The sequence below is a fragment of the Doryrhamphus excisus genome, chromosome 5, assembly GCF_030265055.1.
Source record: "Doryrhamphus excisus isolate RoL2022-K1 chromosome 5, RoL_Dexc_1.0, whole genome shotgun sequence".
Taxonomy (NCBI): Eukaryota; Metazoa; Chordata; class Actinopteri; order Syngnathiformes; family Syngnathidae; genus Doryrhamphus; species Doryrhamphus excisus.
In genome coordinates, this window is record NC_080470.1 from 2504901 (window position 1) to 2531976 (window position 27076).

Consider the following 27076-nt stretch of genomic DNA (forward strand, 5'->3'; position numbering starts at 1 on the left):
ACGTTAGCTATTCCGAGGACTGTTGCGTTCAATGAATCTCGAATTGATCAACTTTACGAGTAACCAAACTCGCAAAAAATGAGCATAAAAATTATATGACCCACAGCTACTGGTACAGACAAGGTAAACTAAGACATAGTAGTCAATTTAATTGTATTAACAAGCTGCCATTTTGTTTACGAAGCCTTCTCGTGTGTGAGTTATTAGGAAACCTACAACACCTGAATGCAACTATTTTTTTTCTTCTTTATGCCACAGCCAACAAATAATACGACTATTCTGTTAAGGAGAGAATCACCATGAAAAGATTTGCGACTGTACATTAGCGGTCGATTATAGATTGACGTGAAACTAACATATTTCATGGCAAGTCAGTTGTTAGTATGACGAATAGAAGTACTTTTAGGATAAGACCTCGGCGGACATCAAGTTATATGTCGTGGCACCCCAAGGGACATCCGTGTGGGCACAAAGAAAGTCCGACTGGTTCGAAATATCAGGTCAGAACTTGTCTAAATGTTTACTGTGGTTTATGTTATGCTGTTAAAAATAGATGTTTTCAACGACTTTGTGCGTAGTTGCCATTTAAAGTCTCCTCAAAACTAAATGCTAACCATGTAGCAAGGCTGTGTTTATTAGTTCCAAGTTCTCCCTGTCATTAGCGTCAGTCGTGGATATACATTGTATTTCCACTTACTGATATAATTTACAGCGACTACTGTATATTTTCCTCTATAACATTGACATCTAGAATCAAATCGCTAAATTGAGGTGTTTTAATTCGTTTTTTTTTTACTTGAATTGACACGATAGAACGCATTTCAATGCTAAATTCGGATACATGTAACGGAAACCCTGTTTGTTCATGCAGTACTTTGGTATATGGTTGTCAGTGTACTTTGTTCCTGCTTATCGTGATGGGCATGGGTCAAGTTTTACTAAAAGCTATGCAGGTATTTAAAAAAAAAAAAAAAAGCAAAATCAGTGGTCTCAAACACGCGGCCCGCGGGCCAAATGTGGCCCGCAGGACACTAGTTTGAGGCCCCCCGCATTGATATGAAAGTTTAATGTTAGTGCGGCCCGCGCAAGTTTGATATGGATGCTGTATGGTATCATGTACCCAGAAAAAATTATTACGTTTGATTAATGTTCATGTTAAAGGTTAAATAACTGTTAATAGTTATCCTCCCTATCCGTGTGGAAGTGGTAAGTTTTTGGGCTACATAAGTTTAAAGGAAATAACTTGAAGGCTACCGTTTAGGTCGCTAGCTCTCTAGTTTGCGAGTTAGCATGTGTCTTGAGACCCCGCAGTTGCGCAATATGTTGTAAATTTAAAAAAAGTATAAATGTGACTGTAGTCGTGGTTTGTCATTAAGGGTCTCCTCATCATTTACAGCAGGGGTCTCAAACACGCGGCCCGCGGGCCAAATGTGGCCCGCAGGACACTAGTTTGAGGCCCCCCGCATTGATATGAAAGTTTAATGTTAGTGCGGCCCGCGCAAGTTTGATATGGATGCTGTATGGTATCATGTACCCAGAAAAAATTATTACGTTTGATTAATGTTCATGTTAAAGGTTAAATAACTGTTAATAGTTATCCTCCCTATCCGTGTGGAAGTGGTAAGTTTTTGGGCTACATAAGTTTAAAGGAAATAACTTGAAGGCTACCGTTTAGGTCGCTAGCTCTCTAGTTTGCGAGTTAGCATGTGTCTTGAGACCCCGCAGTTGCGCAATATGTTGTAAATTTAAAAAAAGTATAAATGTGACTGTAGTCGTGGTTTGTCATTAAGGGTCTCCTCATCATTTACAGCAGGGGTCTCAAACACGCGGCCTGCGGGCCAACTCTGGCCCGCAGGACACTAGTTTGAGGCCCCCCGCATTGATATGAAAGTTTAATGTTAGTGCGGCCCACGCAAGTTTGATATGGATGCTGTATGGTATCATGTACCCAGAAAAAATTATTACGTTTGATTAATGTTCATGTTAAAGGTTAAATAACTGTTAATAGTTATCCTCCCTATCCGTGTGGAAGTGGTAAGTTTTTGGGCTATTTAAGTTTAAAGGAAATAACTTGAAGGCTACCGTTTAGGTCGCTAGCTCTCTAGTTTGCGAGTTAGCATGTGTCTCAAGACCCTGCAGTTGCGCAATATGTTGTAAATAAAAAGAGTATAAATGTGACTATAGTCGTGTTTTGTCATGTCTACAGGGCTCTAATAATGCTTTGTTCATTTTAATCTGAAAAAAAATAATTTGTCTACCCACCAACTATATGTGGTTTCTTAAGTTTTTATTATTTGCCCTTTTATTATTATTATTATATTTGTTTATTACTGTGATTGATTTTCTTTATTCTTGATTTATTTATTTATTTTTTATTTTGTTTAAATTTTTTTATTTTTTTAATTTTGTGCAGAAAAAAAAAATAAGATATTTGATAGTAACAGAGCTTTTATTGTAGAAAAAAAGCACTGAAAAAGTTATAAGTTATATTCAAAGTATATTTTTCTGTTTTTAATAAATGCGTTTTTGGTTTTTTTTTGTAAAACCTGATGCGGCCCAGCCTTGCCCAGACCCTAGCTCCAGTGGCCTCCAGGTAAATTGAGTTTGAGACCCCTGGTCTAAATGTAACAGTGCTCCTTTTTTTTTTTTTTTTTAACTTCGACAGACGCTGTCAAAAAATGGATATCGGTCCCAGCTCTGCAATATCCAACATGGCCTCCATTGATGGAGAGCCCGGGGATGCGGAGCTCAAATGCGAGGTGTCTGCGGATTCCCAGTTGGAGGGTTTGGATGTCTACAACCCGATAGAGCCTCCTCCTTTAGACTGGAGGTCGGACTCTTCCACTGAGGCGGGCTCAACAGAAGAACCGGAGGACCCCAGCTTCTTCGATACGCGCGCCGATGTCGAAGAGGTGAGCTCGGGTGGCGTGCGTGCGAATTGCGCTGTGGTCTCACCTGACGATAACGAGCGGGAGCTTGATGCAGCTTCAAACCAGGTGCATGAGCCGGAAGCGGGTGACGTTGAAGAAGATGGAGATACCCGCCAGGAGACGACGACATGTCCGGATGTTGAGGATGACCCTATAAACCGAATACAAGGTGATGATGAAGACCACACTCGTATCCAAGATCTGCTCGGCCAACTTCAGCTCATCGGAGAAGAGCATCAACTTCGTCTCAGAACATCACCTTGCTTTGATCAGCAGCAGGACTCTGGTCTCTCCGATCTTGAGACACGTTCTTCTCTTTCGCCCTTAAGAGATGATAGCACCGAAACCACGGGGTTATTGTTTTCCGAAAGCCACCAGCGAGACGTGCTGGGACTGCTGCAGGGCACTGCCATCGCCGCTTCACCCCATCCCGGCTACGTCCCCCACACCGGGGAAGTGGACGCTGTTGTTTCTGTATCCTACAACCAGGAGGACGTCCAGAGGTTCTGGGGACATTATGGGAATGGTCAACAGCAGCGGCACAGGGACGAGTCTGTCAGCTCACTGCCTGATGAAGACTCTCCTGAGCCGGTGTGGCTGAAACAGGGGGAAGAGGCTCCAGGGGAGGAGGCTACTGCAGCAGAAAGTGCGGAGGTTGGTATACTTGGTTGGGATGATGATTTAAAAAACAAACAAACATATAAATAAAATAATTAAATTAAATTTTAAAGTAAATTTAATTTTAAATTTAATTTTAAAGTAAATTTAATTTTAAATTTAATTTAATTTAAAATTAAATTACATTTTAAATTTAATTTCGTATTAAATTAAATTTAATATTAAATTAAATTACATGTAATTTAATATTAAATTACATTTAAAATGTAAATTTAATTGTAAATTAAATGTAATTTAATTTAAAATTAAATTTAATTTGAAATAATTTGTAATTATTAATTAATAATTAAATTTTAAATTAAATTTAATTTTAAATTGAATGTAATTTAATTTAATATTAAATTTAATTAATTTAAAATTAAATTTAATTTAAAATTAAATTTAATTTAAAATTTAATTTAATTTAAAATTTATTTTAAATTTATTTTAAATTTTAAATTTATTTACTTTAATTTAAAATTAAAATTTAATTTAAAATTAAAATTTTAATTTAATTTAAAATTTAATTTTAATTAAAAATAAAAAAAATAAAATGAAATGAAATTAAGAAAGCAGGAAGTGAAATGTAACATTTACTGATTGTAAAAGTACCAGATAGAGGGGTAGGATTTAATAAGCTTTGCTTCTTCCTACTCCTTTTGGACATGTGGAACTGGGAACTGATTATGTGATGCATTCAATTGTAATCTGATGCATGTTCAAATGAAATTCAACCATTACCATACTGCTGAAAGTAATGTTCCATTAATATTGGTAAGTCTAATGAGTGTCTGAGCTAGGGTGGCGAACAGAATGGCCTTTTCACTTCATTTTATGTGACACAAGATCATAAATGTCAGAATCGGCTGTGACTAAAGCACAACATTAACGAAACCTAATCATAAACGTGACTGATATCTAATTTTGTGTTCATACAGAATGCTGATGAGCATCCTTCATATAAAGACGGTAAGTCTTGTTTTATTTTTTTTTGATTGAGAGACAGAAGATCAGATATGATACATGTTTTATCTTCCAGTTCCTGGTCCTTGTGACCCTGAAGATCTCTTAGATGGAGTCATATTTGGTGCCAAGTACATGGGTTCCACCCAGATCAAATCAGAGAGGAACCCATCTACTAACGCCCGCATGACCCAGGCTCAGGAGGCGGTGGATCGCATTAAGGTAAAGTCAGTCAACAACGCTTATTGTTGATGCTGGGAACAGTTACGATAATTTGAACTAGGAGGCTATCCACACGGAAATGTAAAAGTATTTTATTTCCACAAATTATTTTCGATCTGCAAAAACAATAAATCCGATGTGAACAGGGCCTTTTTTCATTTTGGATTCTGGGTCGTTTCAGGCTCCAGAAGGGGAATCCCAACCAATGACAGAAGTGGATCTCTTCATCTCCACTCAGAGGATTAAAGTTCTTTCTGCTGATACTCAGGTAGGGGGAAGCGGGGGGTGGTGCTGGGCACATATAGACAAACAACCATTCACACTCACATTCATACCTATGGACAATTTGGAGTCGCTAATTAACCTAGCATGTTTTTGGAATGTGGGAGGAAAACCCACGCATGCACGGGGAGAACATGCAAACTCCACACAGAGATGGCCGATGATGGAATTGAACTCGGGTTTCCTAGCTGTGAAGCCTGTGTGCTAACCACCCGGCCTCTGTGCAGCCCTGGTTCAGTATATTTTTCATCAAAATAGTAGTCATGCCAAAATGTTGTGTTGCTGCTGGATGTTCACAGTATCCGAGTGATACTGTCGTGGGGGTGCTGGAGCCTATCCCAGCTGTCTTTTGGGCGAGAGGCGGGGTACACCCTGGACTGGTGGCCAGCCAATCACAGGGCACATATAGACAAACAACCATTCACACTCACATTCATACCTATGGACAATTTGGAGTGGCTAATTAACCTAGCATGTTTTTGGGAATGTGGGAGGAAACCGGAGTGCAAACTCCACACAGAGATGGCCGAGGGTGGAATTGAAGTCGGGTCTCCTAGCTGTGAGGTCTGCGCGCTAACCACTCGACCGCCGTGCCGCCTATCACAGAAATTAATCTCAACCAATTAACCTAATTAATCTTCTATAAATGTTGTAGTGCCTTAGGGTGTTTGAAGAGCTAACCAGACATCCCGATTTTAAACATAGTTAACGTGTTGTCACGTGTCATGTGACCACCCAGGAGGCCATGATGGATCACGCTTTGCAGATGATCTCTTACATCGCCGACATCGGCGACATCGTTGTCCTGATGGCACGTCGGAAGCGTAAAGAGCAAGAAAGCGCCGCCTCCGCCAAGCCTCAGAAGTGCTTGATGGTCTGCCACGTCTTTTCTTCCGAGGATGTGAGTTCGGGTGGACACCAATTTCGTGCTGCATTCAAACGTACGTGTTTGGTCACCCCGTTTCAATATGCGTCCACGCAGGCGCAGACCATCGCTCAGGCTATCGGCCAAGCATTCGGTGTGGCCTACCAACAGTTCCTTCAGGTCAACGGTATCAAGGCCAGTGATCTACGCCCTGGCGAGTACAGCGACTACCTGGAAAGCCAGGAGCTCTACAATGGAGATCTGGCCCACTTCTCTGACTCCCAGAACATCAGAGATGTAAGTCGAGTAATTCATGGATTTAAACTGGTCTTTTCCCATTTTCCCGTTAATATGAAGACACGAAAGTAATGGCGTTCTGTTTATCAGGTTGCTATCACCAAGGCTCCAGGAGAAATTCTGGGGTTAGCAGTGGTGGAGTCAGGCTGGGGCTCCATCCTGCCCACAGTGATGGTGGCCAACCTCCTTCACGGAGGACCCGCCGAGCGCTGCGGGGAGCTCAGCATTGGCGATCGCATCATGTCCGTCAACAGCACCAGTATGGTGGGTTTACCCATCACCACCTGCCAGAACATCATCCGGGTAAGCGAGGATGTGGTCCACGTTGGAATCATGACCTGATTTTTGAATCTAGTTTCTGTGCAGTGTGAAGATATATTTGTATTGATTAGGTGGACTTTTAGTTCTGTTTCCCATATTAATAATTAATAACACCCCTTGTTAAGATGTGTTCTTCAGCTTCTAATAAGTTATTGTTTTTCTAAAAAAAATATATCACCAAATGGAAAAAAAAGAGGAAAATCCAATCTTTAATTCAAGCGTATTTTAAGAAAATTTAAAAAATCTAACATTAAGAAATAATTCTTACATCAAATTATTATTATTGTGAGGCCTGCGCGCTATCCCAGCTGTCTTCGGCCGAGACTGGTGGCCAGCCAATCACAGGGCACATATAGACAAACAACCATTCACACTCACATTCATACCTATGGACAATTTGGAGTCGCTAATTAACCTAGCATGATATTATTACAAATTTATTCTCGTCAAATTGCCAATTTTTTTTCTCAATATTTTGACTTTATTCTTGCAAAATTACAGCTGATTTTCCAGTTCTGTTAACTATTTCAACTTTCTTCTTGTAAGTTTCTATGCCGCTTATCCTCACTAGGATTAGGGGGGTATGCTGGAGCCTATCCCAGCTGACTTCAGGCGAAAGGCGGGGTACACCCTGGACTGGTGGCCGGCCAATCACAGGGCACATATAGACAAACAACCATTCACACTCACATTCATACCTATGGACAATTTGGAGTCGCTAATTAACCTAGCATGTTTTTGGAAGTTTTGGGAGGAAACCGGAGTACCCGGAGAAAACCCACGCATGCACGGGGAGAACATGCAAACTCCACACAGAGACGGCTGAGGATGGAATTGAACTCGGGTCTCCTAGCTGTGAAGCCTGTGTGCTAACCACCCGGCCTCTGTGCAGCCCTGGTTCAGTATATTTTTCATCAAAATAGTAGTCATGCCAAAATGTTGTGTTGCTGCTGGATGTTCACAGTATCCGAGTGATACTGTCGTGGCGGTGCTGGAGCCTATCCCAGCTGTCTTCAGGCGAGAGAGGCGGGGTACACCCTGGACTGGTGGCCAGCCAATCACAGGGCACATATAGACAAACAACCATTCACACTCACATTTATACATACGGACAATTTGGAGTCGCTAATTAACCTAGCATGTTTTTGGAATGTGGGAGGAAACCGGAGTACTCGGAGAAAACCCACGCATGAGACTCCACGAGGGTGGAATTGAACCCTGGTTTCCTAGCTGTGAGGTCTGCGCGCTAACCACTCAACCACCGTGCTGCCCACAATTCATACATAAGGATGATTTTCTTTCACTGTCAATATCAACCGCCTACATTTTGTGTTTGTCTCAGGACTTGAAAAGCCAGAAGTATGTTAAGCTCAGCATCGTCCACTGTCCTCCCGTCACCATGGCGATTATCAGAAGACCAGATCCTAAATTCCAACTGGGTTTCAGCGTGGAAGACGGCATTGTAAGTCAACTTTGTGCTTTTATTTGCATCTTTTTTTTTTTTTTTTAATGAAAAGCATCCTTTTCTTTCTCAGATCTGCAGTCTAATGCGAGGCGGTATTGCCGAAAGAGGAGGCATCCGAGTCGGACATCGCATCATTGAAATTAACGGGCAGAGCGTCGTCGCCACGCCGCACGACAAGATCATTCACATCCTGACAAATGCAGTCGGAGAGGTGAGGGAAAATCTACTACAGTAAACCTCGGATATATCGGATTCAATTGTTCCCACTGGTTTTGTCCGATATAAGCGAAATCCGTTATATGCGTATACCGGAAAATGTCCGTTATACGCATATATCGGATTTATATCCGGTATGTGCGTAAATCGGATTTTATCCGTTATAAAAAGGCACTTCCTTGACTATGTTTCCAATGTACCTGGACGCGCAGGCAACGCTGCAAACGACGTCGTATAGCGGCCTGTCACGATTCGGCGAATCGGAGCGCCACGATGCGGCCATCCGATATATGCGAGGGAAATTTCATGGAAATGCATTGGAACGGGACTGGAGATTTTGTCCGAAATAGGCGAAATCCGTTATAAAAAATCTGATATATGCATTGAATTTTTATTGGAAATGCATTACAGAAAAATCGGTTCTTTTTTATCTGTCCGTTGTGAGCGAATTTCTGATATATCCGAGGTTTAATCCGAGGTTTACTGTATTATAATTCCGAGAATTACATTCTTGGGATTATGGAGATAAGTTAATTTTGTATTCTTCTCACAGATTCACTTGAAGACCATGCCGGCCTCCACCTACAGGCTCCTAACGGGACAAGAGCAACCAGTATTTCTTTGACTTGCCAAGCATAGCTATTATGCAACTGAACAGTATCACAATCTAGTATAAAGTATTTTAGGTAGCGCATTTTAAAGTAAAATGGATGTACATTGCTCACTTTGTAACAATTATGATAATTATGATAAACATTGAGGTGCGTTTCATAGGGTTTTTGGTCTTCCGGTTTTGTGTGCCTGACCTGAAAGTGCTCACAGAAGAGACGTAAAAGTACTCAATGTACTCATAGTCCCTTGCTTTTATATTGACTCTCACTTGAAAAACACTGGTTTATATATCATGCAATACATGGAATAAATATGCACATTTCAAAACAATTATATCTTCCTTAGTCAAAACGTTTTATTACAGACAAAACTTTGCATTGTGGTGTGTCTGTGTCTCTTAGTGGGGACTCCATAGCATGCTAATGATTTACATTACAATAGAAAGGACACGTCATTGGTGCCATCTACAGGGTAGGGGGGAAAGGAACTTACATCAAAGGGAGAAATTTGTCAATTTTTACAGGGTGACCCAAAAAAAACGGGCCCCGACTCTAATTAGGCCCCGTTTCTTAGTGTTTTGTCTGAATGAAATGAAACTTTGGTCATAACTAGTTTATTATTATATTCAAAACATCACATCAAAACACTATGGCAGGGGTCTCAATGTGTGCCAAATGTGGCCCGCAGGACACTAGTTTGAGGCCCCCGCCTTGATATGAAAGTTTAATGTTAGTGTCGCCCCGCGCAAGTTTGATATGGATGCTGTATGGTATCATGTACCCAGAAAAAATTATTACGTTTGATTAATGTTCATGTTAAAGGTTAAATAACTGTTAATAGTTATCCTCCCTATCCGTGTGGAAGTGGTAAGTTTTTGGGCTATTTAAGTTTAACGGAAATAACTTGAAGGCTACCGTTTAGGTCGCTAGCTCTCTAGTTTGCGAGTTAGCATGTGTCTCAAGACCCTGCAGTTGCGCAATATGTTGTAAATAAAAAGAGTATAAATGTGACTATAGTCGTGTTTTGTCATGTCTACAGGGCTCTAATAATGCTTTGTTCATTTTAATCAGAAAAAAAATAATTTGTCTACCCACCAACTATATGTGGTTTCTTAAGTTTTTATTATTTGCCGTTATATTTATTTATTACTGATTGATTGATTTTCTTTATTCTTGATTTGTTTATTTTTCATCTTATTTGTGCAGAAAAATAAAAATTAAGATATTTGAGAACAGTGGAATGTTTTATCAGAGCTTTTATTGTAGAAAATCGGAACCAAGATGAGTCTCGTAGGAGTGTGAGATTTACGACGCGCTGTAAGATATACTGTGGGGACATATGTTTTTTTTGTTTTAAAAACAGCGGTTAATGACCCTGATGATTAATGACCCTGATGATTAATGACCCTGATTGATGACCTGTCATGACGTCATCACCATGTGCCGGAAGTGGCGTCATCACCATGTGCCGGAAGTGGCGTCATCACCGTGTGCCGGATGTGACGTCATCCCCGCGCTCCGGATGTGACGTCATCATCGTGCGCCAAAGTGCCGGACATGGCGCCATAGCCACGTGGCGGCCGTGACGACGTCGCCACGTGCCGAACATGGCGCCATAACAAAATAACCGAGATCGATTTATCGACTAATTTGGATTAAATATTGGTGTAATTAATACAATAACATATATTATTTATAATTAATTGTAAACCACCCCCTACCCCTCCCGTCAGTCCTCACACAGCCCTTCTTTGTCGATCCATCGGGCCGGTTTTCTCTTATGTGTTTTCTGTATGTGAATCAATTTTAAAAAACATGTGAACGAATTAAATAATGAACGCCTTACCTCGTAGATCCACCGGCATTTCCGTCCGTCCGTCAGGCGTGTGGGTATAAACTCTGATAGAACCGCTTTTGGAGATCCTCAGAGTCTAACCTCAGATTTTAACAAAGTATTTTAACAAAGGGCCGACTGCAGCTTCAGGCGTGAGCGCCTTAACAAATGGCCGTCCGCTTCTTCAGGGATGTGTGTGCGTGTGTGCGGCCTAAGGCGACCCGTGAATGTGCGACCGTGGGGGTTTAATTTGTTAAAAAACATAGACGTTTGACCCCCCTCGTACTTTATCAAACGATCGACAGCATCTCCGGATGTGTGTGAGTGTGCGGCCTAAGGCATCCCGTGACCGCGCGACCGGGGGGTTTAATTTGTTAAAAAACATACATTGTTAAAAAATGGAAGTAATTATCCAATTACTCCATATTACAGTCTGACCTATGGTGGCAGTGCGAGGGGCCGACTTAGACATGTACGGGCATGTCCGGATTTTAAAAAACTACCGCCGCCTCATCATGGCGTATCGGGGGGATGTGGGGGCGCGGAGTACAATAAGCCACAAAACTTAGCTCCAGATGAGACGGCCTCATTGTACTCAAAACTCGTCCATCTTCATCAGGGGTGGGCAAAGTACGGCCCGGGGGCCACATCCGGCCCGCCAAGTGTTTGAATACGGCCCGCCCAATCTTTCCAAAGTATTTCGTTTAAACTCAACATACAACCTGGCATCATGGCTTGAGCCAACCTTTTGATGGTTGTATCAATTTCGTTGTTTGACATGGTCTGTTGTTTACAAAGTGCTCCTGAAAAAAGAGACACAAGCACATAATAATAATAATAAAAATTAAAATAATAATTATTATAACTATTATGATTATTATATTTATTATATTATTGCTAATTATTATATTAATTATATATAATAATATTGTTATATTTGCATATTTTACATAATAATAATATAATAATTATTATTTTAATTTTATTTTAATTATTATAATATTTTATTATTTTTAAAATATTTAAATATAAATATAAAATAATAAATAATAATAGCAGATTGCATGAAAATTTTACAGATACAATAATACCAGGTGGACTGTTACGTGTAAAATATATAGTATATAAAATAAATATATATAAAATATATATATATATAGGAAATTTTGTTATATCAATGCGGCCCGCGAGTCAAAAAGTTTGCCCACCCCTGATCTTCATGAAAGCATTCTACCCCCCGACAGTATTCCACGGGTATAAAACAAGATCAACAGTCAACCAAAAGTCATTACCTACATACACTTCTGCAGAGAGCTCAACACATTTGTGATGAAACCTGGTGACTATGCGTCGTTTTGTTTTATAACTTAAAACCAAACCTTTAACTTCAAGAATCCAATCAATGACTGGCGTTATATTTTTGTAGATATTGTAAAAGCAGGAGTTCATCCACAACGGGGAAATCACACTCGTGAGTACTTATGACAAAATTTAAGTCGGCGATATTCACATTGTTTTAATTGACGGCGTTATGACTTGTAGTGGACTTTGATGAGGAGTTGCCACAGGTGGAAGTTGGTAAGTACTGATTTGCATGAAGTTTGGATCATAAGCCTAGTAAAGCTTATTTTAAAACATCAGCTACAGAGCTATGTGTTACAAGATGTATGACTTTAAAAACATCAATTACAGCGCTACACAAAGTTGCGGAAGGGCGATTTTGCGGAACGTTCAAAGACCGGAGAGAAGGTGATCATACAAAGGAGAATGATTTTGAACCTCATGTTCACCGAATGAGTGTTGAAGCGCATCGACAGGACTTGGGTATGTATCGATCTACATCAAGTTAACAACGAGGCTCGTGATGACGTTTAAACATGAATTACAGGGTTAAGCAACATCGCAAAGGAGTGTGTAGAAGCGGATGGAGGTCGTGAGAAAGATCTGGCTTCTGTGGTGACAGAGTCTGCGGTGACAGAGTTAGAGGGGTGTGACCAAGACTCTGATGATAAACCAGGTAATGTGTGTACTTGATGATGCAATACAATATCCGATCATTATAATATGGTGATACCCTATCATTATAATAACGACGGTGATATTATTCCTTCGCAGAAAGAAGCAGAGGTCGGGGTAAACGACAAAGCAGAGGAGTGACAGATCTTTCTCACGACCTCCATCCGCTTCTACACACTCCTTTGCGATGTTGCTTAACCCTGTAATTCATGTTTAAACGTCATCACGAGCCTCGTTGTTAACTTGATGTAGATCGATACATACCCAAGTCCTGTCGATGCGCTTCAACACTCATTCGGTGAACATGAGGTTCAAAATCATTCTCCTTTGTATGATCACCTTCTCTCCGGTCTTTGAACGTTCCGCAAAATCGCCCTTCCGCAACTTTGTGTAGCGCTGTAATTGATGTTTTTAAAGTCATACATCTTGTAACACATAGCTCTGTAGCTGATGTTTTAAAATAAGCTTTACTAGGCTTATGATCCAAACTTAATGCAAATCAGTACTTACCAACTTCCACCTGTGGCAACTCCTCATCAAAAGTCCGCTACAAGTCATAACGCCGTCAATTAAAACAATGTGAATATCGCCGACTTAAATTTTGTCATAAGTACTCACGAGTGTGATTTCCCCGTTGTGGATGAACTCCTGCTTTTACAATATCTACAAAAATATAACGCCAGTAATTGATTGGATTCTTGAAGTTAAAGGTTTGGTTTTAAGTTATAAAACAAAACGACGCATAGTCACCAGGTTTCATCACAAATGTGTTGAGCTCTCTGCAGAAGTGTATGTAGGTAATGACTTTTGGTTGACTGTTGATCTTGTTTTATACCCGTGGAATACTGTCGGGGGGTAGAATGCTTTCATGAAGATCAGGGGTGGGCAAACTTTTTGACTCGCGGGCCGCATTGATATAACAAAATTTCCTATATATATATATTTTATTTTATATACTATATATTTTACACGTAACAGTCCACCTGGTATTATTGTATCTGTAAAATTTTCATGCAATCTGCTATTATTATTTATTATTTTATATTTATATTTAAATATTTTAAAAATAATAAAATATTATAATAATTAAAATAATAATTATTATATTATTATTATGTAAAATATGCAAATATAACAATATTATTATATATAATTAATATAATAATTAGCAATAATATAATAAATATAATAATCATAATAGTTATAATAATAATATAATAATTATTATTTTAATTTTTATTATTATTATTATGTGCTTGTGTCTCTTTTTTCAGGAGCACTTTGTAAACAACAGACCATGTCAAACAACGAAATTGATCCAACCATCAAAAGGTTGGCTCAGGCCATGATGCCAGGTTGTATGTTGAGTTTAAATGAAATACTTTGGAAAGATTGGGCGGGCCGTATTCAAACACTTGGCGGGCCGGATGTGGCCCCCGGGCCGTACTTTGCCCACCCCTGATGAAGATGGACGAGTTTTGAGTACAATGAGGCCGTCTCATTGAGCTAAGTTTTGTGGCTTATTGTACTCCGCGCCCCCACATCCCCCCGATACGCCATGATGAGGCGGCGGTAGTTTTTTTAAAATCCGGACATGCCCGTACATGTCTAAGTCGGCCCCTCGCACTGCCACCATAGGTCAGACTGTAATATGGAGTAATTGGATAATTACTTCCATTTTTTAACAATGTATGTTTTTTAACAAATTAAACCCCCCGGTCACGGGATGCCTTAGGCCGCACACTCACACACATCCGGAGATGCTGTCGACCGTTTGATAAAGTACGAGGGGGGTCAAACGTCTATGTTTTTTAACAAATTAAACCCCCACGGTCGCACATTCACGGGTCGCCTTAGGCCGCACACACGCACACACATCCCTGAAGAAGCGGACGGCCATTTGTTAAGAAATACATAAACAAATCAATAATAAAGAAAATCAATCAGTAATAAATAAATATAATAATAATAATAAAACGGCAAATAATAAAAACGTAAGAAACCACATATAGTTGGTGGGTAGACAAATTATTTTTTTAATTAAAATTAACAAAGCATTATTAGAGCCCTGTAGACATGACAAAACACGATTATAGTCACATTTATACTCTTTTTATGTACAACATATTGCGCAACTGCAGGGTCTTGAGACACATGCTAACTCGCAAACTAGAGCGCTAGCGACCCTAAACTGTAGCCTTCAAGTTATTTCCTTTCAACTTAAATAGCCAAAAACTTACCACTTCCACACGGATAGGGAGGATAACTATTAACAGTTATTTAACCTTTAACATGAACATTAATCAAACGTAATAATTTTTTCTGGGTACATGATACCATACAGCATCCATATCAAACTTGCGCGGGGCCGCACTAACATTAAACTTTCATATCAAGGCGGGGGCCTCAAACTGGTGTCCTGCGGGCCACATTTGGCCCGCGGGCCGCGTGTTTGAGACCCCTGATCTACAAGGTAAGGCGCATATTATTTAATTCATTAATGTGTTTTTTAATTTTAAATTGATTCACATACAGAAAACACACAGAGAAAACAAACCCGATGGGTCGCAAACACGTGCATGCGCACACACATTAAATAATATATGTTATTGTTGTAATTACTCTGATATTTAATCCAAAATAGTCGATAAATTAATCTCAGGTTTTTTGTAGGCCGTTGCGTGGTGATGGTGTCATATCGGGCGCATGATGATGCCATCATAACCGGTGCATGATGAAATCATGTCACATGGGGGTCATAAATCACTATTTTGACTAGAATTATTATGTTATGTTATTAATGATAACATTAATGTTATGTTATTATATTATGCACATACATGCAGACCCCAAATTAATTAATTAAAAATTAAAAAAATTAATAAATACATAAATAAATAGAATAAAGTGTAAAAGAATATAAGATAAAATATAAATGGTATTATTATAATCGCTGTCTGTTCTGTTTGATATGTTAATTAGTCTCAGTCATGGGCGGCTTCCACCGTGAATACTAATGATAGAAAACTTGCTTTCTTTTACTGACTCGAATTCTTAAGAGCCACTCACTGAAGAGAATCCAATACTCGAGTCACGCGACCCACTCGTCACAAGGCGCATGCGCAGAACTAAATATAAAGAGCCAAAAACGCAGCCTCAGAGAGACGAGCAGCGATTTTTCAGTCATCTTGCTGTTACTATAGGCTGTACATTCATTGATAGCTAATGCTAGTGGCTAATGCTAGTGGTTATTCGTAGATCACAATAAATTGACGGTGCGGAACTACTTTTGGACGACCCGTTCATGACTTGCACATCTTAAAGTGACCAAGCAAGCGGCGGGACTTCAGTGGAAGCAGCACGAGCGGTTCGCTTATCTGGTATGTGGCAATTTTTTTTGCTAACTATCGTGGTAAGGATGGTATTATTATTGTATTATTGATTGTACATTATAAATATTTATATATATTTCTCTAAACTCAAGAGTCGGTCCTCAAATTCCATTCAAAACAACCTTCGTGGACCATCATATCCCAACATTCTTTGCGCGTTTCCGTTCAGCCCTTTAAAAAAAGTCAACATTACGGTGCAAAGCTTAAGAGAATCAAGCATATGTATTGATTAAGTATTCATTTGTAAATTGTAAATATTTATTTAACTATGTAAATGAGAGTTTGATGTTCGCGGCATTTGAATGCAATGTCATTATTCAGTTTCTACAACGTGGAGATATTTGACTTTTGATATTACTACCATTATGTAAATACCTATCACTTCATGTTATGAACATAAATGGAACAATATAGTTGTTAGTAGCCAAAAAGTGATAACTTATAAGTGATAAGTTATGAATAATACTGCTGTTTAATATATCAGGTTTAGGTTGGAGCACAAGTTACGTGGTGCGGTTTGGATGAATTACGGTGTTAATTATTACAAACAAGGAAAGAAAAGAAGTTTAAAACGTACCTTGTCTTCTCCGTAGTGCTCCATTTTGTACAGGTCACAGACCACCGAATCGTTACCTTTTTAGGTGTAAAAGAACATACTTTTGACATGCTATTGCTAAGTTTTTCTACCCCGTTACTTGATACCGCTACGGCCGCCGCCATTTTTTAAATTCCCCGCCCTAATTGGTAATATAGCGTCGCAGGGAACACTTCCTGGTTCCCAGCGTGCTTTGCGGCAAAGTCGATGAAAATAGGTCTTTGTTTGTAGTTTCGCATTCATTCACGTTCATTGTTGTTGTTTTTATTTGTCTGTTGCGTTGTTGTGTGATGTTTTTTGCGGTTTTCTTGTCACACAATAATTGTGTGTCGTGTTTAAAGCCAGCCTTCTTCTTCTGCTCTTAAATTAACAGCCTTTCCCTCCAAAAATTGAGATATATCAGCCATTATGATGCATAATGCACGTGAATTGTTTATTAATTGTGCATGATTTGTTTTTGTGTTTTTATTAAGGAAGAACAAGAAGGGTCCAATCTGTAAGGAGATCACTTTTTCAAAGAATGGAGAAGGCTGCCATCACCACCTTGTCATCCATGCATGTGAACAATGTTAAAGGTGAAGTTTGGTATTCACATTTTCATCACAGTCGGAGTGTCAATCATCAATCAATCAACTTTATTTGCCAATCACAAACAACCATTCACACTCACATTCATACCTATCGACCATTTGGAGTCGCTAATTAACCTAGCAGGTTTTTGGAATGTGGGAGGAAACCGGAGTACCCGGGGAAAAAAAAACCCACGCATGCACGGGGAGAACATGCAAACACCACACAGAGATGGCAGAGGTTGAAATTGAACTCGTGTCTCCTAGCTGTGAGCCCTGCGTGCTAACCACTTGACACCGTGCAGGCCAAAGTAAAATTCAATATCAATAAATTTAATGTTTTCATAATTACCTGTTTTCGATCTTCTAAATTTGTAAACATTAGAGCCCTCTAGACATGAAATAACACCCCTATAGTCATGAGCAGCGAGACCAGTGACCAATGTGGTTTAGTTCATTTAGTTGATTCATTGTCATGCTTTAAATGCTCACATTATCGACCAATAGTAAGTACAATTTGCTTAAATATGCATTATTTATTCATTGTGATTAAGTGTGACAAAAATACCTTTTGGACAATTTGGAGTCGCCAATTAACCTAGCATGTTTTTGGAATGTAATGGTAATGGTTTAATTTCATTTGAACATGCATCAGATTACAATTGAATGCATCACATAATCAGTTCCAGTTCCACATGTCCAAAAGGAGTAGGAAGAAGCAAAGCTTATTAAATCCTACCCCTCCATCTGGTACTTTTACAATCAGTAACTGGTACATTTGTTCACTTCCTGCTTTCCTAATATAGTTCAAGGTTTTTTTTTTTTATTATTATTTTTTTTTTGTCAAATCAGTTCCCAGTTCCACATGTCCAAAAGGAGTAGGAAGAAGCAAAGCTTATTAAATCCTACCCCTCCATCTGGTACTTTTACAATCAGTAACTGTTACATTTGTTCACTTCCTGCTTTCCTAATATAGTTCAAGGTTTTTTTTTATTATTATTTATTTTTTTTTTTGGTCAAATCAGTTCCCAGTTCCACATGTCCAAAAGGAGTAGGAAGAAGCAAAGCTTATTAAATCCTACCCCTCCATCTGGTACTTTTACAATCAGTAACTGGTACATTTGTTCACTTCCTGCTTTCCTAATATAGTTTAAGGGTTTTTTTTTGGTTTTTCTGTTAAAAAAATTGTATTTTTGTCAAATCAGTTCCAGTTCCACATGTCCAAAAGGAGTAGGAAGAAGCAAAGCTTATTAAATCCTACCCCTCCATCTGGTACTTTTACAATCAGTAACTGTTACATTTGTTCACTTCCTGCTTTCATAATATAATTTAATTTTTTTTTATGTGGAATGTGGGAGGAAACCGGAGTACCCGAAAAAAAAACATATGAAAAAAAAACATGCAAACTCCACACAGAGATGGCAGAGGGTGGAATTGAACCTGGGTCTCCTAGCTGTGAGGCCTGTGTGCTAACCACTCGTCCACTGTGCAAGCCTGGCCCGACTTTATAATTATAAATTAATTTTTTAAACCTTTAGCATCAAAGCTGTATCTGTATGTATGTGATTCTCGTTAAAGACCACATACATGGACGACATCACGGCCCGCGAATCAAAAAGTTTGTCCACTCCTGTGCTTATGGGAACGATCTAATAAATGTTTTGTGTCTTGTAGATGTCCACCAGCAGCTGCGGGCCCTTGCCGAGCAGAGGGATCCAAAGCCCCCCCACATTAACAAAAAAGAGGACAATCAAGCTAAAGGACAATACGTGACGAAGGCTTTGCAACATCAATTAAAAGGTCAGGTCGAGGCGCCAGCTAACTGCTCAACAACACAAGCTCATAAAGACCAGTTGTGGGGATCGGAGCCAAAAGGCCCCACGAGTCCACATTCCCAAGCTGATCCCGACACGGGGTCGGACTCTTCCGAGAGTGACGACACCGACGGAGGAGAAGAACCCTCCGAGAGTAAAAGCGCCTCTGGAGGTGTCAATAACAATTTTAAAATTATCTGCGTCGTTTGTTGTGAACGATTCCAACTCATGGGACACTTGCGGCAACACTTGGAGACACACATGACAATACACACAACAGCCAGTGGAGAAAAAACATTTGAGTGTGTATTTTGTGGGAAAACATTCCCAAATAAGAGGAAAATTACCTCACATTTTAGAGTACACGCTATGGGAAAACCATATTCGTGCTCAGTTTGTGGCAACGCATTCATTAAAAGTAATCTTCTGAAAAAACACATGAGAATACATTTAGACGACGCGCCTTTTATCTGCTCAATTTGTGGCAAAGGATTAAAAAGTAAGTACAGTTTGGACGGCCACATGAGGACACACACCGGAGAAAAACCATACGAGTGTCCGGTGTGTAATAAGCGCTACCATACGCCGATAGCTTTATTTAATCACAAGAATAAGCACAGTAAAGACAAACACTTTACTTGCTCAGTTTGCGCTCGCAGTTTCTCTCAAAAGAGCAATTTGATGAAACACATGATGTTGCACACTGGAGAAAAACCTTTTTCTTGCTCGGCTTGCGGTGCACGTTTTACTCAAAAGGGACATTTAATGGCACACTTGAAAATACACGAAAGTATGAAACCGTACACGTGCGGCGTGTGCGACAAAACGTTCTCACGTTTACAGCAAGCTGAAAAACACACATGTACCGGCGGGAACGGCGGCGGTAAATGAGGGGCTTGAGTTTATAATAGTCCGGGATGGGAACCGACGACGACAAGCATTTGTGGTGTGGCATGTTAGCATGGACACGGTCACATTGTGACATCAGAGGACATTTTTTTCTTTGTATATTTTTTTTCTACTGTTGCTTTTGTATTGTAATTTGTTGAAGTGAGACGTTAAACGTGTCCATGTTGTCATATCTTGCAGGTTATGTAATGTGTCTCTAATTTCTTTTTTTTTACTTTTAATAGAGCACATTTTGCTCTGAAGCCTAATTAAAATTGTGACCTTCACCCGCCCAGAGCCGGACGTGTACCTAATGTGGTTTTACACTTCTGTCACTTCCTGTCCACACGTCTGATCCCCCCCGTTTTTCCTGTGCTAAACTCAAAGATCTATATAACGTTTTCTGTGTACAGTAATCCCTCATTTATGGTAATGGTTTTATTTCATTTGAACATGCATCAGATTACAATTGAATGCATCACATAATCAGTTCACAGTTCCACATGTCCAAAAGGAGTAGGAAGAAGCAAAGCTTATTAAATCCTACCCCTCCATCTGGTACTTTTACAATCAGTAACTGTTACATTTGTTCACTTCCTGCTTTCCATAATACAGTTTAGGGTTGTTTTGTTTTTGTTTTTTGTTTTAAATAATGCATTGTCGTCTTTTATCGCAATTATTTGGTTGGACCGGTCCCAAAAAAAATAAAATAAATTTTTTTAATTTTCTAAAAATTTTTTTTTTACCATTATTAGAACCATCCACATATGAACTAATACAGTTATAGCCACCTTTACACTCATATTACCCAATATGGTGGATGTAATCAGGGAAATATGTTTCAATAAATGTCAGGATGTGTAGACAGGAAGTGACATTGGGCGTTAAGTATGTAATTATGATCATAATGACTGTTTTTGATTTTTTATTTTATTTACTATTATGGTATTGTCTGTTGTGAAATAAATCTAGAATAATTAAAAGTCTGATTGCTGATGAAGTCTACCTCGTATTACTATAGTGACACCAAGCGGCCAGTGTAGTGTAGTTCAGCCACGTCTTGTATTGCCTTAGAACTGGATTTGTATTTTAGAGCCACACATTTTTGAACCTTTTTGACGTCGAGGCCCCGATTTTTTTCAGTACGGAGAGGGTCGTCTATTAAATATTAACACTGTATAGATTTAATCGAGCCAATTAATTTTTAATAATAAATCAAATCCACTCACAAGCTAACTAGCTAAAACCTGAATAAAGTTGAATGAATAATAACATGACATGATAAAATGTGATCATCAAAAAAATTAACTTTTGCTAATAATTAATTGAGTAAGAAAAAATGTGAAGACTTAAGTCAGGCTTATTAATAAAAAGACCAATATTTACATTTTACTATTAAAGCCTTCGATAGCAACAGACACACACTTCCGCTTCCGACATTTACAAAGCCGTACTTGAAGAAGTCATAATTGTACTTACATTTAACTTAAATTGTACTTAAATTTAGTCTTTTGAGGAGGACTTGCACCACTTTTGTCTTCATTTTTTCCCGTTTTTAAAACTTCGCCATCGCTAGTTGTAGTTGAAAGTCTTTTTCTGGTCGTCTGTGAGCTTGTTAAACAACTAACTGACTCATTACCGCCATCATGTGGTCGGAAGCTGCACTGCAACTGAGTGACTCATGGATAACATACAGTAGCATAGCGACACCTTCATTCTGTTACAGTTTGCTTCGATTAAAAATAACTACACTATTAAATTGGTAAGATTAATGACATTTATAAATAATTATATACTAATTAAGCTCCATTAAGGTTAGAAATGTTCATTGTTTTATTTACATTTATCTTGAAATGGAATGAATACCCATAAAAGAGTGATGGACACACTCTCGGGACGACTAAGCATCACATGACAGCCTGATCAAACCAATCAGAGAAGAGATGGTACCCATCAGCCCCACCATCCAGGTGGGGAATCGACCTGCCCACAGGAAGCCATGCGGCATCCAGTGGATGGCGTTACTCAGGTCCGCCACGGAGCCCACGACAGACAGCAGTTCTCGCTGCATCTGTTTGCGGAGCTGACGGTCGCTGCTGCGGAAGAAGGAAACGGTTCAAACATGCTGACCTTTGTTACTCCGACCGGTTGAGCTGTCGATAAAAACACCTGCTTCCATCTTGCTCGCATCTCCTCCTCTGTCTCTTGAGGAGCAGCAGGACTCGGAGTGACCTGAAGAACACAAGTATACACAGTATATTTTTCATCAAAATAGTAGTCATGCCAAAATGTTGTGTTGCTGCTGGATGTTCACAGTATCCGAGTGATACTGTCGTGGGGGGTGCTGGAGCCTATCCCAGCTGTCTTCAGGCGAGAGAGGCGGGGAACACCCTGGACTGGTGGCCAGCCAATCACAGGGCACATATAGACAAACAACCATTCACACTCACATTCATACCTATGGACAATTTGGAGTCGCTAATTAACCTAGCATGTTTTGAGATGGCAGAAGTTGGAATTGAACTCGTGTCTCCAAGCTGTGAGGCCTGCACGCTAACCACTCGTCTGCCATGCAGGCCAAAGTAGGATTCATTCATTCATTCATTTTCTATGAAACATTTGGCCTGCGGGCCATGTGTTTGAGACCCCTGATTTATACATATTTTGCTAAGTATTATCTGAGAGATAATTCTTTATATTTTTTTTATAGACATGACAAAACACGACTATAGTCACATTTATACTCTTTTTATTTACAACATATTGCGCAACTGCAGGGTCTCGAGACACATGCTAACTCGCAAACTAGAGAGCTAGCGACCTAAACGGTAGCCTTCAAGTTATTTCCTTTAAACTTAAATAGCCAAAAACTTACCACTTCCACACGGATAGGGAGGATAACTATTAACAGTTATTTAACCTTTAACATGAACATGAATCAAACGTAATAATTTTTTCTGGGTACATGATACCATACAGCATCCATATCAAACTTGCGCGGGCCGCACTGACATTAAACTTTCATATCAAGGCAGGGGCCTCAAACTAGCGTCATGCGGGCCACATTTGGCCCGCGGGCCGTGTGTTTGAGACCCCTGATTTATACATATTTTGCTAAGTATTTTCTGAGAGATAATTCTTTATCTTTTTTTTATAGACATGACAAAACACGACTATAGTCACATTTATACTCTTTTTATTTACAACATATTGCGCAACTGCAGGGTCTCGAGACACATGCTAACTCGCAAACTAGAGAGCTAGCGACCTAAACGGTAGCCTTCAAGTTATTTCCTTTCAACTTAAATAGCCCAAAACGTACCACTTCCACACGGATAGGGAGGATAACTATTAACAGTTATTTAACCTTTAACATGAACATGAATCAAACGTAATAATTTTTTCTGGGTACATGATACCATACAGCATCCATATCAAACTTGCGCGGGCCGCACTGACATTGAACTTTCATATCAAGGCGGGGGCCTCAAACTAGTGTCCTGCGGGCCACATTTGGCCCGCGGGCCGTGTGTTTGGGACCCCTGATTTATACATATTTTGCTAAGTATTTTCTGAGAGATAATTCTTTATCTTTTTTTTTAGACATGACAAAACACGACTATAGTCACATTTATACTTATTTATTTACAACATATTGCGCAACTGCAGGGTCTCGAGACACATGCTAACTCGCAAACTAGAGAGCTAGCGACCTAAACGGTAGCCTTCAAGTTATTTCCTTTCAACTTCAATAGCCAAAAAACTTACCACTTCCACACGGATAGGGAGGATAACTATTAACAGTTATTTAACCTTTAACATGAACATGAATCAAACGTAATAATTTTTTCTGGGTACATGATACCATACAGCATCCATATCAAACTTGCGCGGGCCGTACTAACATTAAACTTTCATATCAAGGCGGGGGCCTCAAACTAGCGTCATGCGGGCCACATTTGGCCCGCGGGCCGTGTGTTTGAGACCCCTGATTTATACATATTTTGCTAAGTATATTCTGAGAGATAATTCTTTATCTTTTTTTATAGACATGACAAAACACGACTATAGTCACATTTATACTCTTTTTATTTACAACATATTGCGCAACTGCAGGGTCTTGAGACACATGCTAACTCGCAAACTAGAGAGCTAGCGACCTAAACGGTAGCCTTCAAGTTATTTCCTTTAAACTTAAATAGCCCAAAAACTTACCACTTCCACACGGATAGGGAGGATAACTATTAACAGTTATTTAACCTTTAACATGAACATTAATCAAACGTAATAATTTTTTCTGGGTACATGATACCATACAGCATCCATATCAAAACTTGCGCGGGCCGCACTAACATTAAACTTTCATATCAAGGCGGGGGCCTCAAACTAGTGTCCTGCGGGCCACATTTGGCCCGCGGGCCACGTGTTTGAGACCCCTGCTGTAAATGATATATTTTGCCATAACAAGACGAGACGTTATTTATGAATGGGAAAGCATTCCACATCACCTGAGTATCCCCAGCAGCAGCGAGGTTCCCCACAGCACCGTACTCAGCAGCCACCATCGATCAGACTTGGCTTGAACGAGGTGGGCATCAGCTGCCCAGGCCACGTGCTCACACGGGTAGTAGAGCTGGTCGGCCACATTCGCGAGCACCGATATCCAGCGCACGACTCCATCTTCCTCCTTGAGACGACATAGAGTACACACTTTCATTAAAACACCGTGACACAGGAGCAAAGAAAAATCGGAGAAGAGAGTCAGAACCTCGGTTCCAAATCCATAACTGTGGGAATAAGCCAGCATGGAGATATCATCAAAGAGCCTAAGTACTGTCCTGCAGTGGCTGAGCTGGGCAGAAAACAGCAGTAGACTTTCCCCGAGGTTGTGAGACGACGAATCCGCCTTACGTGAAAGAACGCCTCCGACCAGCTGGGAGCCATAGCAAAGCGTCCTGATCTGCAAGCACAGGGAAGATGGAGAAAGACGAGGCGTTTGTGTGGTGCTCGGATTTTTTACATTCTTCACACTATGTACCCATTGTACAGAATCCATAAACACATCACTTCAAAGTAACTTTTAATAAATATTAAAGTGGTTAAGCGCGCAGACCTCACAGCTAGAAGACCAGGGTTCAATTCCACCCTCTCTGTGTGGAGTTTGCATGTTCTCCCCGTGCATGCGTGGGTTTTCTCCGGGTACTCCGGTTTCCTCCCACATTCCAAAAACATGCTAGGTTAATTAGCGACTCCAAATTGTCCATAGGTATGAATGTGAGTGTGAATGGTTGTTTGTCTATATGTGCCCTGTGATTGGCTGGCGACCAGTCCAGGGTGTACCCCACCTCTCTTGCCCGAAGACAGCTGGGATAGGCTCCAGCACCCTAGCGACCCTTGTGAGGATAAGCGGTAGAAAATGAATGAATGAATGAGTTCTCCTCCTATTTTGTGTGGAAGTGGTAACTTTTTGGCTTCTTATTTTGTCTTTCCCCACCCTCGGCCATCTCTGTGTGGAGTTTGCATGTTCTCCCCCGTGCATGTGTGGGTTTTCTCCGGGTACTCCGGTTTCCTCCCACATTCCAAAAACATGCTAGGTTAATTAGCGACTCCAAATTGTCCATAGGTATGAATGTGAGTGTGAATGGTTGTTTGTCTATATGTGCCCTGTGATTGGCTGGCCACCAGTCCAGGGTGTACCCCGCCTCTCTTGCCCGAAGACAGCTGGGATAGGCTCCAGCATCCCTACGACAGTATCACTGAGATATTGTGAACATCCAGCAGCAACACAACATTTTGGCATGACTACTATTTTGATGAAAAAAATACTGAACCAGGGCTGCACAGAGGCCGGGTGGTTAGCACACAGGCTTCACAGCTAGGAGACCCAGGTTCAATTCCATCAACGGCCATCTCTGTGTGGAGTTTGCATGTTCTCCCTGTGCATGCGTGGGTTTTCTCCGGGTACTCCGGTTTCCTCCCACATTCCAAAAACATGCTAGGTTAATTAGCGACTCCAAATTGTCCATAGGTATGAATGTGAGTGTGAATGGTTGTTTGTCTATATGTGCCCTGTGATTGGCACATATGGTCCAACCTTTAGTCTGGTTGTCGGGCTACCGCTTTTGTTTCCTGTGGCACGGCCGCCATTTTCCTCTAAAGCGGTTAGCAGTGGTAAGATGCTGAGTCATGCCTGATAGAAAATCGAAATGACACAGGCTTTCCTGTGATGCCAAGTCTATATAATCCACACTGCTTGCCTGTTGTGATTCCAGTAAGGCAAGTTTTGAGTAGCAAAAGTCACTATCAAGAACTAATGTTTTGGTTGCCGCCATTTTACACCTATGCTACACTGTAACATGATGCTAGCGGATACACTATGTTGTTGTTATCACGTATTTATAGCATTACCAATTTAGTATCAATTAGTTTTTTTTAATACTTATTTTCAAAAAGAAAAAACACGAAAGGGTGGGTTTTAATGTTTGTTGCGAAATATGAATTCCGTGAATATGCCGGGTTGATTTCTGAATCGCTAATAGACGGGGATTCCCAGTGCACATAGTCGATAATTAAATATTATTACAAAAAAATAATAATTTGTAATCACCTCCTTAAACGAACACTTTATCTTTATAAACACTTGGTAATCTCTGCACTGCCAACCTTCTAGTCCTGGTCCTGGAGACTTTCATAATAGTCGTTTGGTCCCAATCATTAAAGTATCAACTCACGATTTTATCTCTTCCCCGGTGGGACTCCAGCACTCGGACAAGGCAGTCCACGGAGTCCTGCATATCTGACAATAAAAGTATAATACAAAAAAATAAAATAAACCAATATAAGACTTAGTTATGTGACGTCTATCAAGACATTCTGGAGTTTGTTTATATGATCTCCAGCTGGACTTCGACCAGGCGACAGCCCAGACTAAAGCAGTCGATCGCCGATATTTTTCTTCTTCTACAGTGAATTCGCTAATCCATAGCGGCCTCTACTGGCCTCTAGCGGTAAAAAGGTATATTGCTTCAATTACAAGCTTGTTTGTGTTGCCGTTTTTTGCACATTTATGAAAAACAAACAAATGCAATTAGTCGAAACACACATTATTTGTAAATTCTTAAAATTATTAGTCAATTATA

General features: G+C 40.0%; 3 protein-coding genes across 5 annotated transcripts; 2 read left to right on the plus strand and 1 right to left on the minus strand.

Moving 5' to 3' along the window:
* The first annotated feature begins 226 nt into the window (after positions 1-226).
* si:ch73-40i7.5 (amyloid-beta A4 precursor protein-binding family A member 3) lies at positions 227-10070 on the plus strand. 2 transcript variants are annotated; one of them, XM_058073285.1, is made up of 11 exons: positions 227-500; positions 2561-3584; positions 4526-4556; positions 4627-4772; positions 4954-5040; positions 5794-5955; positions 6037-6216; positions 6307-6519; positions 7880-7999; positions 8073-8213; positions 8772-10070. In XM_058073285.1, exons 2-11 carry the CDS (start codon positions 2679-2681, stop codon positions 8841-8843), a joined length of 2058 nt encoding a protein of 685 aa, XP_057929268.1. In that variant the 5' UTR covers positions 227-500; positions 2561-2678; the 3' UTR covers positions 8844-10070. The 2 variants fall into 2 exon arrangements, with proteins under 2 accessions (XP_057929268.1, XP_057929267.1); XM_058073284.1 differs by having other exon boundaries at positions 2666-3584.
* Positions 3196-26877, minus strand: pex11g (peroxisomal biogenesis factor 11 gamma). Of its 2 annotated transcripts, none has more exons than XM_058073293.1 (6): positions 26669-26877; positions 24706-24897; positions 24446-24624; positions 22107-22169; positions 16649-22030; positions 3196-3436 (listed from the first exon to the last, which is right to left on the minus strand). In XM_058073293.1, exons 1-5 carry the CDS (start codon positions 26729-26731, stop codon positions 21838-21840), a joined length of 690 nt encoding a protein of 229 aa, XP_057929276.1. In that variant the 5' UTR covers positions 26732-26877; the 3' UTR covers positions 3196-3436; positions 16649-21837. The 2 variants fall into 2 exon arrangements, with proteins under 2 accessions (XP_057929276.1, XP_057929275.1); XM_058073292.1 differs by having other exon boundaries at positions 16649-22033.
* On the plus strand, positions 15791-20933 carry LOC131129584 (gastrula zinc finger protein XlCGF8.2DB-like). The gene is made up of 3 exons (XM_058073291.1): positions 15791-16059; positions 17140-17241; positions 18910-20933. The coding sequence occupies exons 2-3, from the start codon at positions 17187-17189 to the stop codon at positions 19938-19940; spliced, it is 1086 nt and encodes a 361-aa protein (XP_057929274.1). The 5' UTR covers positions 15791-16059; positions 17140-17186; the 3' UTR covers positions 19941-20933.
* Positions 26878-27076: the final 199 nt, after the last annotated feature.